Source organism: Papaver somniferum, chromosome 10 (genome assembly GCF_003573695.1).
Source record: "Papaver somniferum cultivar HN1 chromosome 10, ASM357369v1, whole genome shotgun sequence".
NCBI classification, from domain to species: Eukaryota; Viridiplantae; Streptophyta; class Magnoliopsida; order Ranunculales; family Papaveraceae; genus Papaver; species Papaver somniferum.
In genome coordinates this window covers 155,791,602-155,807,807 of record NC_039367.1, presented here as the reverse complement: position 1 = coordinate 155,807,807, position 16,206 = coordinate 155,791,602, and the positions used below count along the sequence as shown (strand labels likewise).

The 16,206-nt window shown below is 36.5% G+C and overlaps 1 protein-coding gene and 1 pseudogene across 1 annotated transcript; one reads left to right on the top strand and one right to left on the bottom strand.

Moving 5' to 3' along the window:
• LOC113316624 overlaps positions 1-6,658 on the top strand; it is a 13,495-nt pseudogene extending 6,837 nt beyond the window's left edge.
• Positions 6,659-6,815: 157 nt separating this feature from the next.
• Positions 6,816-8,143, bottom strand: LOC113316623 (F-box protein CPR1-like). Its single transcript, XM_026564784.1, has 2 exons — positions 8,003-8,143; positions 6,816-7,400 (listed from the first exon to the last, which is right to left on the bottom strand). Exons 1-2 carry the CDS (start codon positions 8,141-8,143, stop codon positions 6,816-6,818), a joined length of 726 nt encoding a protein of 241 aa, XP_026420569.1.
• Between the last annotated feature and the right edge of the window lie 8,063 nt (positions 8,144-16,206).

Here is a 16,206-nt window from a genome sequence, read left to right as displayed (position 1 = left end):
AACCTGTAATACAAAGACACACCCAAAGAAACGTAAAAAGAACAAATGAAATAAAAAAAAAAACCTAAAAATTCTACCTAGGCACAAATCCGCGTCGGCGGCGCCAAAATGATATTAATTTTGATTGTTTTTGTAGTAATGAGGTTCAAACTCTCGGACTTGTGAAGATTAAATTTAAAGATTTAATAAAATTATATACAAAAATATTAACAAAGTGGGCGAGAGGTAACCAAGACACTAGAATCCACTATTACACATGAATGATGTCAAATATTTCATAACTCTAATTATCCTTTTAATCCTTTATTTCTTAATCCACAAATAATCAAACATATTCTCAAAAATTAATTGTATCCCTTAAGCATAGATTATCTAACCAAATCATAACCTATCTAATTGAATCACAACTAATGAAGAAAATTATGTAAACTTTTAAGAACTCTGCAAAAGCAGTGATTGAGTGAATTATAATTAAATATTAGAGAAAATGAAATAGTTACCCATTGTTCATGTGCGAATAGATTCATCCATTGCCTTGGTTACGAGAGAATTAGTCGCTCATCATGTTGGAAAACCTCTCAAAGAATTTCATTGATGCTCAAAAATGGTTTACAAATGATGAGAATATGAGAAATACAATAAAACCGGGTTTGTAACAATTATATTTGTTACAAACCAGATAACTACGACCCTCAGTGACAAAATAAGACTGTTGCAGCTGTGTCGCAAACGTTGTAGCAAATAAGTCTTCCTGATGTACGACCCACAGGTGTGAGTCGTTATTCCTGTAGGAAAACGATTGCTGGTGCAGGTCCGTTCTTCAGTGTTCTTCAATGGCAGCAACAGCAGCAGGTGGTCTCTCTGCAAATTCGATTTTTTTTGACTCTGTGGTGCTCTAAACTTCTCCCAATCTCTCCCCCTCACTTCTCTATGATCCCCTCACCCTATATATACTCAACAGCAGAAAAATATCACGCCATAACTCTCACAAATTTTCATTAAACTCGGCAGTGAAGAAAAATATTCTAGTAATATTTTCTTCCCTATTTTAGCTTCTCACGTGTTTCTACAGCTGCAAAATCTCCTCATTTATCTTCTTCACGGTCCAGAGTGTTGCTAGAGTCATCATACACGAGCAAAACACGCATAAATCTTCCAAAACCCGTGAACTATTCTTCTCATGCACGGGCTTCCCTGATTCTTTGTCACAAATTTTTCAGCCAAATTTGATCGAAACAAACACCCATACCAGCTCTTTTATGACATATCACAACTACCCATGAAGTTTCAGCCCTTTAGTCCACCTTGAACATCTTTAAATTTCGATCGAAACATTCTCAGAGAGCTGCCACATTTTTCCCGCCAATTTTTAAGTTTCAAATGAAGAAGATGGTGTCCCCCTAACCAGCTGTGGGGTGCGAATAGCAGCTGCCTTTTTGGGTGCCCCTTAGCCAAATCTGGGCTCCGTATAGCAAGTGTCCTCCGGGGGTGTTCCGAGTGATTATTCGAGCCGATTTTTCCAACAATACTTATTTTCCAAAAATACCTAAAAATACACAAAACACCATAATAAGGACGAAAACGAGTACCAACAAAACGAAACATTGAGGACAAATTAGACACATAAATGCGTCTATCAGCTAACCCTAAACCAATGGTCCTCATTCGATCGCATCTGCATCACAAATATTTTCTTAAAGCCATTCTGTGCCTAAGTGTACACGCCAAACAACGAACATATCACCATGATATACATAACTTAGCTTATTGCCTTCAGTTCCGACTGACACTGTACTCTTGCAATTCAACAGGCCTTACTGTAGACTAAGTGTTCCTCAATCGTATGCACCTACGCCAAATCATGCCCATGCCTTAAGGTATACATGATATGATTCCATACCACTCTGGTATGCGCCACAATCCATAGCCTTTGCTGTCTTTAGCAATGCAACAAAACTTACACTAGATTTGGCCTCCAAATCATATTTTAAATTACGCCTCTTAGCTTTGCACCATTTGTATGCCAAAGAACCAGCACCTTGTAGTTCTTTGCTTTCATTGTCGCTACACTTTGATTGAAATGCATGACTTTATCCATGACTTAGGAAACCTGGGTTTTTACGGTTGTCTCACTGGACTAGGTTCCTCTTCACGCGCCTTTGAAACCAGCACTTTAAGCATCACTTTCTCTTTCAAACTGCGACGCTTTAACGTGGAGGAAAAATAACATCATGTTATTTCTAACAATGAGTTACTCTTAACTCATATGCTTGATGGACTTACATCTTTATTCTTGCTGGGTTACTCCATGCATTCGCTGCCAAATGCCTTCGCACTTCCACATAACTCTCAACAGCAAACTCGACTATGCCACCAACTCCTATATTTGCTTCTTTCACTTTCAGCGTCTTCTATTGCATATTTTGGCTTAGTATGCTATGTAGCATCTTCCACGCGAACTAACTTTACTTTGAACGAAAGAGGCAAGATCTTTCACTTCAAATACCCTCATTCACTACTACCTTACATAGAGAGACTTCATTCCAACACCAAGGTCCACTTGACCCAAACTGAAAGTATACTCAAACTTGAGAAAATACTCGCGTCAACTGATTGCAACTTGTAAGACCTAACACGCCTTGCAATACTGACTTCATCTTCGCTTATAAGCAACAAAGGAAGCGAGACAGCACCTATTGTCCCCAATGTATCAATTCACTTTGCCACATGCATTCTTCCAACTATCCACGTTCTTATGCCACTCCCATAACGAAACACAATATAATTGACACTTAGTTGAATACTCCTTTTAGACTGATGCTATCATTTTTCTTTAGCTTTCATGAAGATTTCTTCAATAATGACCTCATGCCATTTTTATGCATCACCACTACTTTGTCCTTCTTTTTCCATGCGTCTATGATTCGTCTAACTTGCATCTCCAACCGCATCATGCATCCTGGCCATGCCCAAATCTCATTTGGCGCATGCTACTATTGCATACATGTTATGCCAATTAGCACCCAAATCTTGACACAAACTTGTGCACCTTTGCACAACTGGAACGGACTTAACTTGGTGATTCTGAGCATCACCATAGAGCTCAGCAAAGTCATATCACTCAATGACTTCCGCGGATAAACACTTTGGAAAATTTTAACAAGGCCATAATCCTTGCAAATGAGGCGCCACTGCCTATGTTCCATGAAGCAAGAATGCCGCATTCTTCTTCAAACTTGGAACTCATTTTTACTTCCCATGCACAACTAGAAACTCTTGTCTTTCTCCTTCTCCAAAATCAACTTTCTAGCAACACTGATTTTTAGTTGACAAGAACATCTGCTTGTGGTTATGATAAAATGCAGGTCTTTGGACACCCTTGTCCAAGCATACTGATCCCACTCAAAAAACAGGTGCAAACACACTCCTTGTGTGCATCTAGCATCAAAGAAGAACTCTTTGCAAACGTAAGACCGTGGGTGTATCGTTTTTCCCCTAACTTGCGCTTCTGTTTTCAGCCTTTCCATAAGATTTATGCTAGATAAGAATTGGCCATCCAATTCTTCTTTTATGGCATCACATTGCCAAAAAAATGCTGGTTCGCAACCAGACTTTGCATTACCACCAAGGTACATGCATTCGATAGAGATAACATTAATCTTCAACTGGCTACGATGAAAACACCTTCAATTTATCGCATAAACATGTTCTTCATCTACTTTGCCACTACAAAGCCCATCAACATCTTTGCATTCAGGAATTTTCGCAAAATTCCCATTACTTCTTGTAATGTACTCGCTACTGATAACACTACGAAATAATGCATTCCTAATGCATCATCTTCGTATACTTGTGAGAAACATGGACTTTAACACCTGAATTGCACCATAGAAGTCATCATACTCTTGAGTTTTGTCATGCAATCACATAAAACCCCGATTTTCAATGATTCTTGCACGTTCGTCTAACACTTTGGGCTGGAATTTTGACAAACAAATGACATTAACTTGACTAAAAGAGAGAAAAATCATCAAACTGTGTCCCCTAACACAGCTCTGATACCGGTTGTCACATGCCCATTTAATCGCCTAAAATTTTCATGGGACATGAACGACAATGATTATGGTTCAGTGAATCATCTTCACCCACAATCACTCAGCCTTGCACACTTGCATCAAAGTATGCATCTGCCTTCACTCATAAGGCATTGCACGACGAAAGTCTTTTCTTCTTTCTCTCTAACTCTTCATGCCCCCATGAGAATAAGAGGTTCTGCCATGCAGTTCAACACTTCTCACACAACAATCAGCAACATAATGAACACAAAGAATACCGCCACAAACCCATTTTATTGCATCATATGGACCAAACAGGCCATTCACCCTCTTGGTGAATGCCTTAACTCTCTCTACATTAGTGGTTCTTCTCTCAAAATGAACAATACTAAACTTATTGATCCCTAAGCTATTTATACAACCTAATGATCAGGCCAAAACTCTGTGCAACCGCTTGCACCTGCATGGAACAGCCATGTGTCCCAAAAGTGGTTTCCATAACTGTCAACTAACTGCCACCTTTTGTGTTGTCACGCCAACATATGCCACACCTGTTCTTGGTGGTTATGAACACTCCACATGTTATAAACTTCCTTTATAACCGTTCTATCTTGTCTCACTTCATTGGCATGCTCGCAAATCCAATAACCAACTCCTAACCGTCACTTGAGCCATATTGCACACTTGTTGTGCCATACTGGATTCTGTCTTGCACCAACGTTCATCTCTCTTGGACCTGCATGTTTATCATTCCAAACTCATTCACGAACAATCCTTATGCTTCAAACATCGAGGCCAGCTCCGTAAGCTCACTCTAGTTACTCATGCGTCATATGCTTCACTTCGCCAATTAGCTTGACAACAACAATGCAACTCTTGCATTACCAACTTGTTTGCATTGTTCAAGCTTTGGCCAGCCTTGAACTAATGCATAGACAAATCCTTAGTCTATTCTACATGCTTGCATCGTCCTTGAGTTTGGGCCAACTCAATTCCACGGACATGCCAGCATGCCGCATGCCAACATGCCAACTCGCATGTTGCATGTTGCATCTTGCAACTTTGGCTTTGTCTTTCCTTCTACTTAATGAAGCTTCATTACTTAGCCAAATGCATTTACAATGTAGTGCCACCCTTGCACTTCATTGGCCCTGCGGGGTTATGTCATTCTTAGCACTTGACAGTCTACGGAGTGTCGCGTCATCCTGGCTACACACTGACTTGGCCTGCAACTTTGTAAAGCGTAATCATTATGCGCCACTTGCATACCTGTCATACCTACCATCATGGAGAGGATCACTTGAATCAGATGGAGAAACACAAGCACAGAGCACTACTCCATTTCCTCAGGAGATCTAACAAACCGATTGAGTCTTACATAAATGCCCTTCATCTGGTTGGTAAGCACCTCATTGCTTCTTATGACTGGCTTGATGAAGCAAATAACGAATATCGAGATCCACATAGCAACTACAGCGACCAATTCTTGCAGCTCATGATGTTGGATGGCTGCTTCATGCTCTAGATTTTACAAACCGTCACTGGAACCATTAACGATTATGCCTTTAATGACCCAATCTTTAGTTACCGTGAATCTCTTTACATAATCCCTTATCTAAGGAGAGACATGATCATGCTCCAAAACCAACTCCCAATGCTCCTCTTAGACACTTTACTTTCTGTTGAAACTGGTGGAGCAGAAAGTACTACCACTGGTGGCAAACCGAAGGTAATATCGTTTTTACATTATATGGGACTTATTTTATGCTATTCATTCATATCTTTTAATTGATTTTGAGTACTCACCTACAAACAGAACACGGAGTTCTTAAACAGGATCATAGTTAAGTTCTGTACCCAAAAGAAATCCATTCTTAGCTTTGGCAAATGTCTACATGTAGTTGATGTTTATAAGAAGCACCGTCTTCAAGGGCCACGAATGAAACTTCCTCAAATACATCTTCGCGGTACAGATGATCACAGTGAAAGTAGTTTTGATGTCATCCGCTCAGCAGGGGAGCTTTACGAGGCTGGAATACGATTCAAGACTAGTAAGACCACGAGTTTGAGGGACATCTCCTTTCGGGACGGAGTTCTCGGACTCCCGGTGATTGTGGTGGATGACACTACTGAATCAACTTTTCTAAACCTGATGGCCTATGAGAGGTTCCGTGTTGGACCAGGGAATGACGTTACTGCTTACATCTTTTTTATGGACAAAATCATCGTTTCGGACAAGGATGTTAATCTCCTCCACTCTAAAGGGATAATACAGAATGCGTTTGGGAGTCACCAGGAAGTTCCAAATCTGTTCAACGAGTTGTCCAAGGATGTAACTCATATGTCGCTTGATCCTGATAGTAGTCTAGACATGGTGCATAAGAATGCGAATGACTACTGCAAGAAGAAGTGGAATGAATGGCGCGCTAACCTCATTCACACCTACTTTAGGAGCCCTTGGGCTATTCTTTTTGTTATCGCGGCTCTTTTACTAATGGCTCGCCTTTGCTCAGACAATGTACACCATATATCCTTATTATCACCCTCGAAGTGATCCTACAAAAGCACTACCTCGTCCTCCTCCATCTAGCCTTCGCCACTAACTTAATTAATTTTCCAGTACAACAGTTTCCGGTTACGAAAATGACTGCGTAGCTTTTTTGTATGTGATTTACCCAGTTCTGGTGATCTTCTTGATGATGTTTCAATTAAAGTGAAAGTTTTAACTGCTCATTTGTGATTTGCTTGAGTTTTAAGGGTTCACCTGGCTGGATTAAGGGAAACAAGACTCTCCATAAAAGTTTCTGCAGTAAACCTTCTCGGCATATCTTTGATTTTCAAAAATGTGGATCTTCCATTTCTCAAGTCATATGCGACTAAAGCATTCTTAACTTGGTTACCTTGTAAACAGTAACATGTGAATAGGATGATCTCGCCGTTGAATGATAGTGGCATCGCCGACCCACAATTATTTGAAATACTCAAAAGCTTAGTCCATGAATCTACCACGCCGTTATCCTTCATGACCCATAACTCAAATATGTCTGAAACATAAACTGAGAGGTAAAGGTCCTTTCCAAGCACACCCACTCCTACACTTCTAAGTTCGTATTCTTCATTCAATATGCAACTTGCAATTGGTGTTCGCATTTCTTTGGTTTTCTCTTCAACTATATCAAAAGAAACTATAACCGCAGTTACTTCTTGTTGATCATCGGTAACTATAATCTTTCTTGCTACCCAATGCATAGCTTCATTCAAAGGCTTCAATGAATAATACGTATCTGCACCGGTACCGTGATATACACAAGGAGTTTTTCCTATTTTTTCTCCAAGAACTTGAACCTAGTGTGTAAACATGCATCTCAGATAAAGAATCAGAGAGCCATTCCCCTTTAAATATTAATATCAACTTGTAATTGTTGATCTTGCGGTCGTAACCAAACCCATATGCCACAACATATCCGCTATATGATTGTTTCACCGGAAAGTGGATCATTTGTCCAAATATATTTAAAACATGGTTCAAATGGACGAGTAAAAAATTGTATGGGTGAAATGGACACCAAAAAAATAGCAAAGATGAAACTGGATTCATCCTGACTTAAACTTAAAAAATAGCAAGGATGAAACTGGATGCATCCTGATGTAAATTAAAAATAAGAAAAAATATTTGAAAATGGGTAGGATGAAACTGTTTACATCCTGACTATTTTTAAATTTTGTCCATTTAAACAATATCAAAATCTAAATGTCTTTTCATCCAGGAATGGTTGATTTTGGTCTTTTTAACCAATTTTGTATTGTTTCACTATCTCCCACTATCCTTGAGTACATGGGTTCCATAGGTAAACTGTAAGCGAATCAAATAAATTGTATCGAGAAAAGCATAATATGCCATTACATGAACCAACAAATCTGCATTGGACACTCGATGGTAAATTAACCTTGACAGCTTTATCACTCAGGGATGATGCGGAAGCTGAATCAAAATCTACACGGTGATAACATGATGCTGGTCCGTACAAATAATAAGTATTAAAGAAGACACTATACTTGTTATTTTCAACAGCATGGTTGAGATGCATCTCGATAAAATTAGTTTCTTTTTTCGGAAAATGGGTCATTTGTCCAAATATTTTTAAATCACGGTTCAAATGGACGAGTAAAAAATAGTTTGGGTGAAATGGCCAGAAAAAAAAATAGTAAGGATGAAACCGGTTTCATTCTTAGCTTAAATTTAAAAAATAGCAAGGATGAAACTGGATACATCCTGTGTAAATTAAAAATAAGAAAAAATATTTGAAAATGGGCACGATGAAACTGGTTACATCCTGTCTATTTTTACATTTTTGTCCATTTAAACAGTATCAAAATCTAACTGTTCATTTCACTCAGGAATTATTGATTTTGGTCTTTTTAACCAATTTTGTGTTCTTCTTTTTAATTTTTCTAACCTGAGTTTGCATACACACCTGAAACGCATGATTGATTTGGCTGGTAACATCAAAAATATAATGTTGATAACATCTTCCTGAAGGCTAGATACTGCGAGTTTTTGCTTCATGGTTTTGCAGAAGGATATAAGCTTTTTCTTCCTGCGCGGGTGCATGATGAAGTTAGGGTTTAGCGCACACAGAACGACCCTACAACAGTATATGACTATATGTACCTTAAGGAAGAACGCAGGGTTTTGCACAAACCAAATATCAGGGGAAAAGACACATACAGAATGAACCGCCAGACGGATAAGCCATGACGGGTTACGGGCCCGACAGAACAATTTCAGCCTTGTAAATGACAGTCATAAACCACTAGAACGGGGGTCGAAGTATGTCATCGATGCTTCAAAAAAAAAATGTCACCGATTTACGGAGCATTATTTCAATGAATTATGTTAAGCAACCCTTGCTGAGCTCTCCATCTAATTGATTGAATTTTGAAATTTAAGATTCTTTTTTTTTATGCTGAATTTTTTGATATACAAATTTTGATTTGCAGAGAGCCAGAGATTCATGATGATGTTCTTAACGAGGGAATATATGGCTAGCCCAATTCTGAAATTTTTTATATTAGTAACCCACCATTAAGATACCCTATATTAGAAACCCAAAATTAGTTTTAGAACTACTAATTTTACTATAATAACCTTTTATCATAATAATTATTTTATTTTTATATTAGTAATTATCCAGTTTTGGTAGACGGTGAAAAAATCAAGGATTTAGATTAGGAGAATAATAACGGATTTAAAATTTATAAAAAATTATAGCTTTGAAAAGTCAAAATACCTAAAATTAACTAATTCAAAATATTTTTTAAACCAAAATAACTTACCATAATTTTTTTAAAACCGTTATTTCTCCCCATAAATTCTATTTTCAGTTTGTTTCCTCCCTTAAAAAAAAGTCACCCGTATGAATAAAAAAAAAAACTCCAATTATCACTTCTAAGATAACTTTAATTTATCACCGTATAAAAAAGATAACTTCTAAAATAACTCAATTCATCAGCCCTAAAATAACTTCAATTATCACGGTATAAAAAAAAATCCAATTATCACCCTTAAAATAACTCTAATTATCACCCCTAAAATTGCTAAAAAAAACAACTCCGATTATCACAAAAATTGGTAAAGATAAGTAACTCCAATTATCACAAAATAATAACTAATTTTTTTCCCGATATTCTAATTTTTCCAAATTTGTAAAAAATATAATGAAAAACTCCACTTATCACCCTCGATTTGTGAGAATCATAATTATCACCGATTAACATTCTGGGTAACCCTAAAAATAAAAATAAAAATAAAAATGAAATGAAAAAAGTTTCATGTTCAGAAATACAAAATAAGATAACATTGGGAATTTTTTTCATAACGTCCATTGGTGAAATCAAATAAGATAGACGAACTCACATCAGCACTAATTACTTGAACAGTTGAACATGATATATAAAGTAACATAAATCTTTTTGACTGTCTGCCAGAGGATGATTAATTGAAGTTTTGCTTATCCTATCCAAACAAGCGGGCAAATAAGATAACAAATCAAAATGGAAATTAATGCAGACTAGTGTTTGTTTCTTATCCTTTGGTAGTTCATACGGCTCTATCTTCCTTTTTTTATTTCCTGGATATCTTTCGCGTATCATAAAATTAATTTTAACTGAAAGGGCTTAATGTTTTTGTTAAGACTTCTGTGTTTGGACGTATGTTAAATACAAACTTTCAGCCGGAAATAAAGGTTTTAATAAATATTAAAGATAAGAAAAGATTTCTCCTAAAATATCTCCCGCAAAAAAGGGCCATAACTAATTGACCGGTTATGAATGGAATTAAAATTCAGAGAAAAATAATAATTTTAATTTTGTTAGTTAAGGTTAATTTAGTCATCTTGAAAATGTGAAAATATAAATTCAATCTACAACTATTAATCTTAACCGTAAATCTTGTATTTTGGGCTACTCATATACACCATCTTAATGATGGGTTTATGAAAGAGAGAGGATCCAAACTTGGGTTCCTCATAAATTCCACTTTTTTTAATTATGATGATTTTCTTAATACACAATGAACCGCCAGTTACTAGAATCTGATAGTTTTCATTTTCCAACCGTGCCGAATTTACATATTTCGACCCACTATAAGTCCAATGGGTATTGTTCGAAATTGTGGCCCATTAACTTTGGCTCCTATGGCAAAGCTTAATCTTTGGTCAAAAATTGATGCGTCAATTTTTATTTTTTTTGAAAATAAGGTATACTACCAAGCAGAAAGTTAATCCCTTGATTCATACCCATTTTGAATCAACTGTGTAGAAGTTGTTCTGTTGGTGACTGAATCTGCAGAATTAATAGTTTCTGTAACGATTAAACCAACATGCCGTCGAGTGTTCCTTTCTCCCTTTCTTTGCTAATAGGTTTGCAACCTTGTTGGCTCGCCTGTCGACATGTTTAAATCCCAACAAAGAAACTAGTTTAGTTGATTTCTGATTGGCTCTCTCTTTGACCAGATTATGAAGATTGTTTTGTGTGGCCTATCTAGTAGTTTGTAGAAGAGATAGAGCTTCTGCTTCTTCTGGTGTTGATGCTCTGAAGACTCCCATTGCTGCTCCTTTGCCTGTTCCTAGCCAATTTCGAAACACACAACCAAAACCTGCATCAGTGTATTTGGAAACCCAAGAGGCATCACAGTTTGATTTGAAACTATCTTTTGCAAGAAATTCCCATGGCTTATGTATCACTGTCTTATTTCTAGGTTGTGTTGTGTCAATGTTAAGAGTTTGAGGATGACAATATGCAAAATGCCTTGAGATATCTACAGCAAGTTGTTCCGGTGTTCTTTCTTGCTTTTCAAAAACACGCAAGCATCTGTCCTTCCATATGAACCAACATTTGGTTGCAGCTAGAGCCATAGATATAAAATTTATGTCACCTGCAAACCATCCATTGTATTTATCTAAGAATGAAGCATTATTAGAGATAGAGTTAACTCCCAGCCATTGGTGGTAAATTCCAGACTGCTTGAGCATAAGAACAATCAAAGAACATGTGTTAAATTGATTCAATGGCATGTTTACAAAAAATGCACTGAGTTTCCACATCACGAATTGAGCCTAATTTCTCTCTAGTTGGAAGAGTGTTTTGCAAACACTTCCAAGTGAAAAGATTTATTCTTTGGGAGGTATCCATTCTCCAAAGACCCTGCCAAAATCTTTTAGTCTCAGTAGAAACTGATCCCATAGGATTAAGCAATTTAGCATATAGAGATTTGACAGATAATTCACCATTTCTAGTGAACATCCATCTCAGTTCATCTTTTTTCAGAATTACAGTGTTGTTGGTATACAACTTGATGTTTAATATTTCAGAAACTAATGAACTGTCGAAAAAAGAGTATAAAAATGATTTATTCCACTTCTTTGTGTCGTGATTGATCAAATCAGACACAAGTGTTATATTTAAAAATATGGTGATTGAATTGGCCAGAGGTTGGTCCCTAGTTGGTATCCATTTGTCGTCCCAAAGGTTGATAGAAAAGCCATCTCCTACTTCCCAGAAACTGTATTTCTTTATATGTTCTATTCCCTGCAGGATGCATTTCCATATCCAAGAAGCCGATGACTTCTTCTTGGAATGTAAATCCCCTGTTTTCTTAAAGTATTTTCCTTTTAAAATTTTTGTCCATAAGTCATCTGGTTTACTAACTAATCTCCAAGCTATCCTACTGATCATAGCTTGGTTGACCTTATTAGCTTCCTTAAACCCCAGCCCTCCCTGGTTAATAGGGTTACGAAGAAAATTGAAAGATTTTATCTAAATGCCTTTGGAGTTAGTGTTTTTCCCTCACCAAAAATCTCTCTGAATGTCGTTTATTCGTTTTGTAATCTTTTTTGGTAAAACAAAACAACCCATGGTAAAGATAGGCATGCTAGAGAGTATCGATTTGTTCAAAACAATTTTACTGTACTGAGATAGCACTTTGGCTATCCAAAGTTTGACTCTTTGCTCCATTTTTTCTATTATGTTATTGAAAGATTTCAGTTTTGATCTATCAACAAAAAGGGGAACTCCTAAATGTGTATCTCGTATATTGATTTTCTTTATTTTCATGAGCCTAGTTATTATTCCTTGATGTTTACTATGGACCCTCTTACTAAAGAATAATCCAGACTTTGTAAAGTTTATAACTTGTCCTGAAGAGTCACTAAAGATATTTATGGAATCTAAGAGGTTTTTACAACTGCCTAAGTCAGCTTTAGTGAAGAGAAGAAGGTCATCAACAAAAATAAATGAGATATGGATGGAGATTTTGGAGTAAGCTTGATCCATGGAATTTTTTTTATGATTCCAAATGACAAAGTAACCTAAATAATACCTCCATAAAGAGGATGAAAAGGCAAGGGGACAGAGGGTCCTCTTGTCTAATTCCTCTAGAAGGTTTAAACTCAGTGCAAGGATTTTCATTAAGGAGAACAGAAACAGACGAAGTTGAGATACATCGAGTGATTAGTTCACACCAATGTTTCGAAAAACCAAAAGATTGAACGGTTTTTATCAAAAATTTCTAATTCACCCTATCAAATGCTTTGGACATATCTATCTTTGCTCCTATGTTACCGGTTTTTTCATACTTTTCTTCATAGAATGAACAATCTCATGAACTACAATGATATTATTTGAGATTTGCCTAGATGATAAGAAAGTCGACTGTAAGGGAGATATTATCTTTTCCAAAACTTTTTTAAATCTGTTTTCTATTAGTTTAGAAATCACCTTGTAAGGTGTGTTGCAGAGACCTTTTGGCCTATAATCGGCTGGGGATTTAGTGTTTTTAATCTTAGGTATAAGGAATAAAAAAGTTATGTTTAAATCTTGATGGAGGTTTCTGTTTATGAAGAAATCTTGTATTACTGCTATCATCTGATCTCCTACTATCTCCCAATTGTGTTTAAAAAAGTTTACCGGGAAGCCGTCTGGTCCCGGAGCTTTATTTGGTTTTAATTTTTTAACTACATTCTAGATTTCTTCTGGTGAAGGGGTAGCATCTAATTCTCTGTTTTCCTCTAAAGTAAGACAAGGTTTAACATGCTTATAAATTTCCTCATTCATATTATTAGATGTCTCAGTAAATAAATCAGAACAGTAACTGTTTAGGACCACTTATATTTCTTCTCTAGAAGAGACAACTTTGTCATTCGCATCTGTTATACAATCAATGTTGTTTCTTTTCCTTCTCTTCAAAGTTGTTACATGAAATTTTTTTGTATTTCTTTCTCCTAAGGCTATTGTGTCATTTCTAGATTGTTGTTTAGCTATATTCTCTTGGATGTCGTAAAGTTTTTCTAGCTCTAACATCTTTTTATCTACCAAGTCAGTGTTTTTGAGAGTCATAGTTTTGGATGCTAGAAGATCTATTTGTTTGAGAAGAACCTTAATCTTCTTGTTAGGTTTCCCAAAGATGTCCCTTTTCCAAGAACTTAAGTTTTCTCCTAATGTCAATATGTTTTGAATTATGTTGTCAGCTGGTGATAAGTGCAACTCCTTCCAAGATTGTTTTATGACTTCTAAACATGTTGGTTCTTTAAGCCAAACATCATAGAATTTAAAAGTAGGCATACAACATGTGTTTGAAGATTTTAAAGATAGGAAAATAGGTTCATGATCTGAACCTATTGCCACCATGTTCTCCAGAGCTGCCTCCTGAAATTACATGGTCCAATCTGCATTTTCCATATCCCTATCAAGCCTCTGCTTGATGTTAGCTATGCTTTTTCTTTTATTGCTCCAAATGAAGATGTTTCCCTTAAAGCCTAAGTCTTCTAATCCTGTTCTATTTAGGATGTTCAATATAGGTTCTACTTTTTTCCTATCAAAAGGCAGACCACCTTCTTTCTCTTCACTGTTGAATATAATGTTTAGATCCCCTATGACTAGCCCGGGCATATTGTTAGAGTTAACCCTATGAGCTATTTCTTCTAGGTATCCCATAATGTCCAACTTGTTTTCATGTTTAGGAGCACCATAAAAACAAGTTAATAACCATTATTTTGAGTTGAAATTGTTTTTAACAATGACATTAATCATGTTAAGGTTCCACTGAACCATTTCAAAATGAAAACCATCCACCCAACCGATTGCTAGACCACCAGCTATTCCACCTGGGTCTACAATGTGGGTGTTTAGGAAATGAGTAAGCAAATTTTTCATCAAGCTCCTCTGGGAATTGGTTTCAGATAAAAAAAGGATACCAGGTTTTTCCAAGTTTAGTAATGAGTGTAAATGTTGTTGAGTTTTTTTCTGACCACAACCTTGTGTGTTCCATGCTATTATTTTCATGGCCATAATCAACAGTCAGACAATCAATGCATTCCACATAAATAAGTTGCAGATTATGATTATAAAACCTAAGTATAGATTTAACACTAGTTTAATTATATAAGCAGTATGTAGTAATAGCATATCAAGAAAGCAAAGGGAACAACAGGATATCAGAACAAGCTATGGATAGTGAGCAAAAATATGCAGGATATACAAAGTTCATAGGAAGGTAATATAAAGCAGGAAGCAGTAAACTGAAGTTACTCAAAGCATTAGAAAGAGATAAACAAGATCTAACATGTGTGAGCGGGAATGCGGTAAATCTTTAAGAAGTAACACAAGGTATAACAAAGGATTATCTTAAATAAAAGGGTTTGCAATCAAAAACTTGATGGAAGACAACGATCTGCAAGAAACAATTACATGTTATTCCCAGCTAGGGACCCTCAAGCTTTTGTTACCTCTATTCCTGCTATGAAGTCTTGTTTGTTGTTGCAACAAAAATAAACCTTTAAATTGAATCACCGGAAGCATGCACCAGAATACTTGAAAAGTAGAATTAGAATGAATGAAAAAGGAGTTTCAGACGGGAGAAACTAGATCAAAGGATGAGGGAAGCTTACTTTTGGGTTTTATCGGGTCAGCGGAGTGGCGGTTTAGATATGAGGTTTATGACTGTCAAAAATGTGATGATTTTATTTAAATTAAATTATAAATTCACGAAGGCAGAACACCAAATGGGATAAACCAACTACCAATGACTCCCAGCGGAAAAACAATCAACATATCTGATACCTCTAAAAAAAGCAGTACACCGGATAAAATGACAGGATATTAAACACCTTATCAGTAGCTAATACCTACTAATCACTAGTACCCTAGTCCCTACTTTTCTGAATAGCTCAGTTAAAGCTGTTCTATAGCCCGAAAAGGAAAGCATGCATGAAATGCAAACAAGCCTCCCAAAAATTATCCTAACAATTTACTTACCTAGATACGACCATTATGAGCCTACCAAATTTAATTCCTTCTGTCTCATAATAGATCTCTTAACATGCTTAAAAACCGAATCTATAAATGAATGCAACCACACACAATACCTTAGAGCGTCCACACTGGTGCGAGTATAACCAAAGATCAAAGACCAAAAAAAGGATCAAATTTGGGTTTAGTCCGTCGTGTGACGCAGTGGGAAAAGAGTAAATTTGGTCGCGCGTTGATAAAGCTTACGCCTGGAATCAGGCGTTGATAAAGATAACGCCTAAAATGAGGCGTTTGTAAAGATCCCGCCTGAGTTTGGGCGGGGAGATTAACAAAAAAAAAAAAAAAA

Bases quoted from the DNA above. Each gene is read 5' to 3' on its own strand.
- LOC113316623 (XM_026564784.1), bottom strand. From the start codon at position 8,143: ATGCATCTCAACCATGCTGTTGAAAATAACAAGTATAGTGTCTTCTTT. The intron at 7,401-8,002 runs GTTAATTTACCA...TTTACACACTAG, and splicing joins TGAGTGATAAAGCTGTCAAG to GTTCAAGTTCTTGGAGAAAA.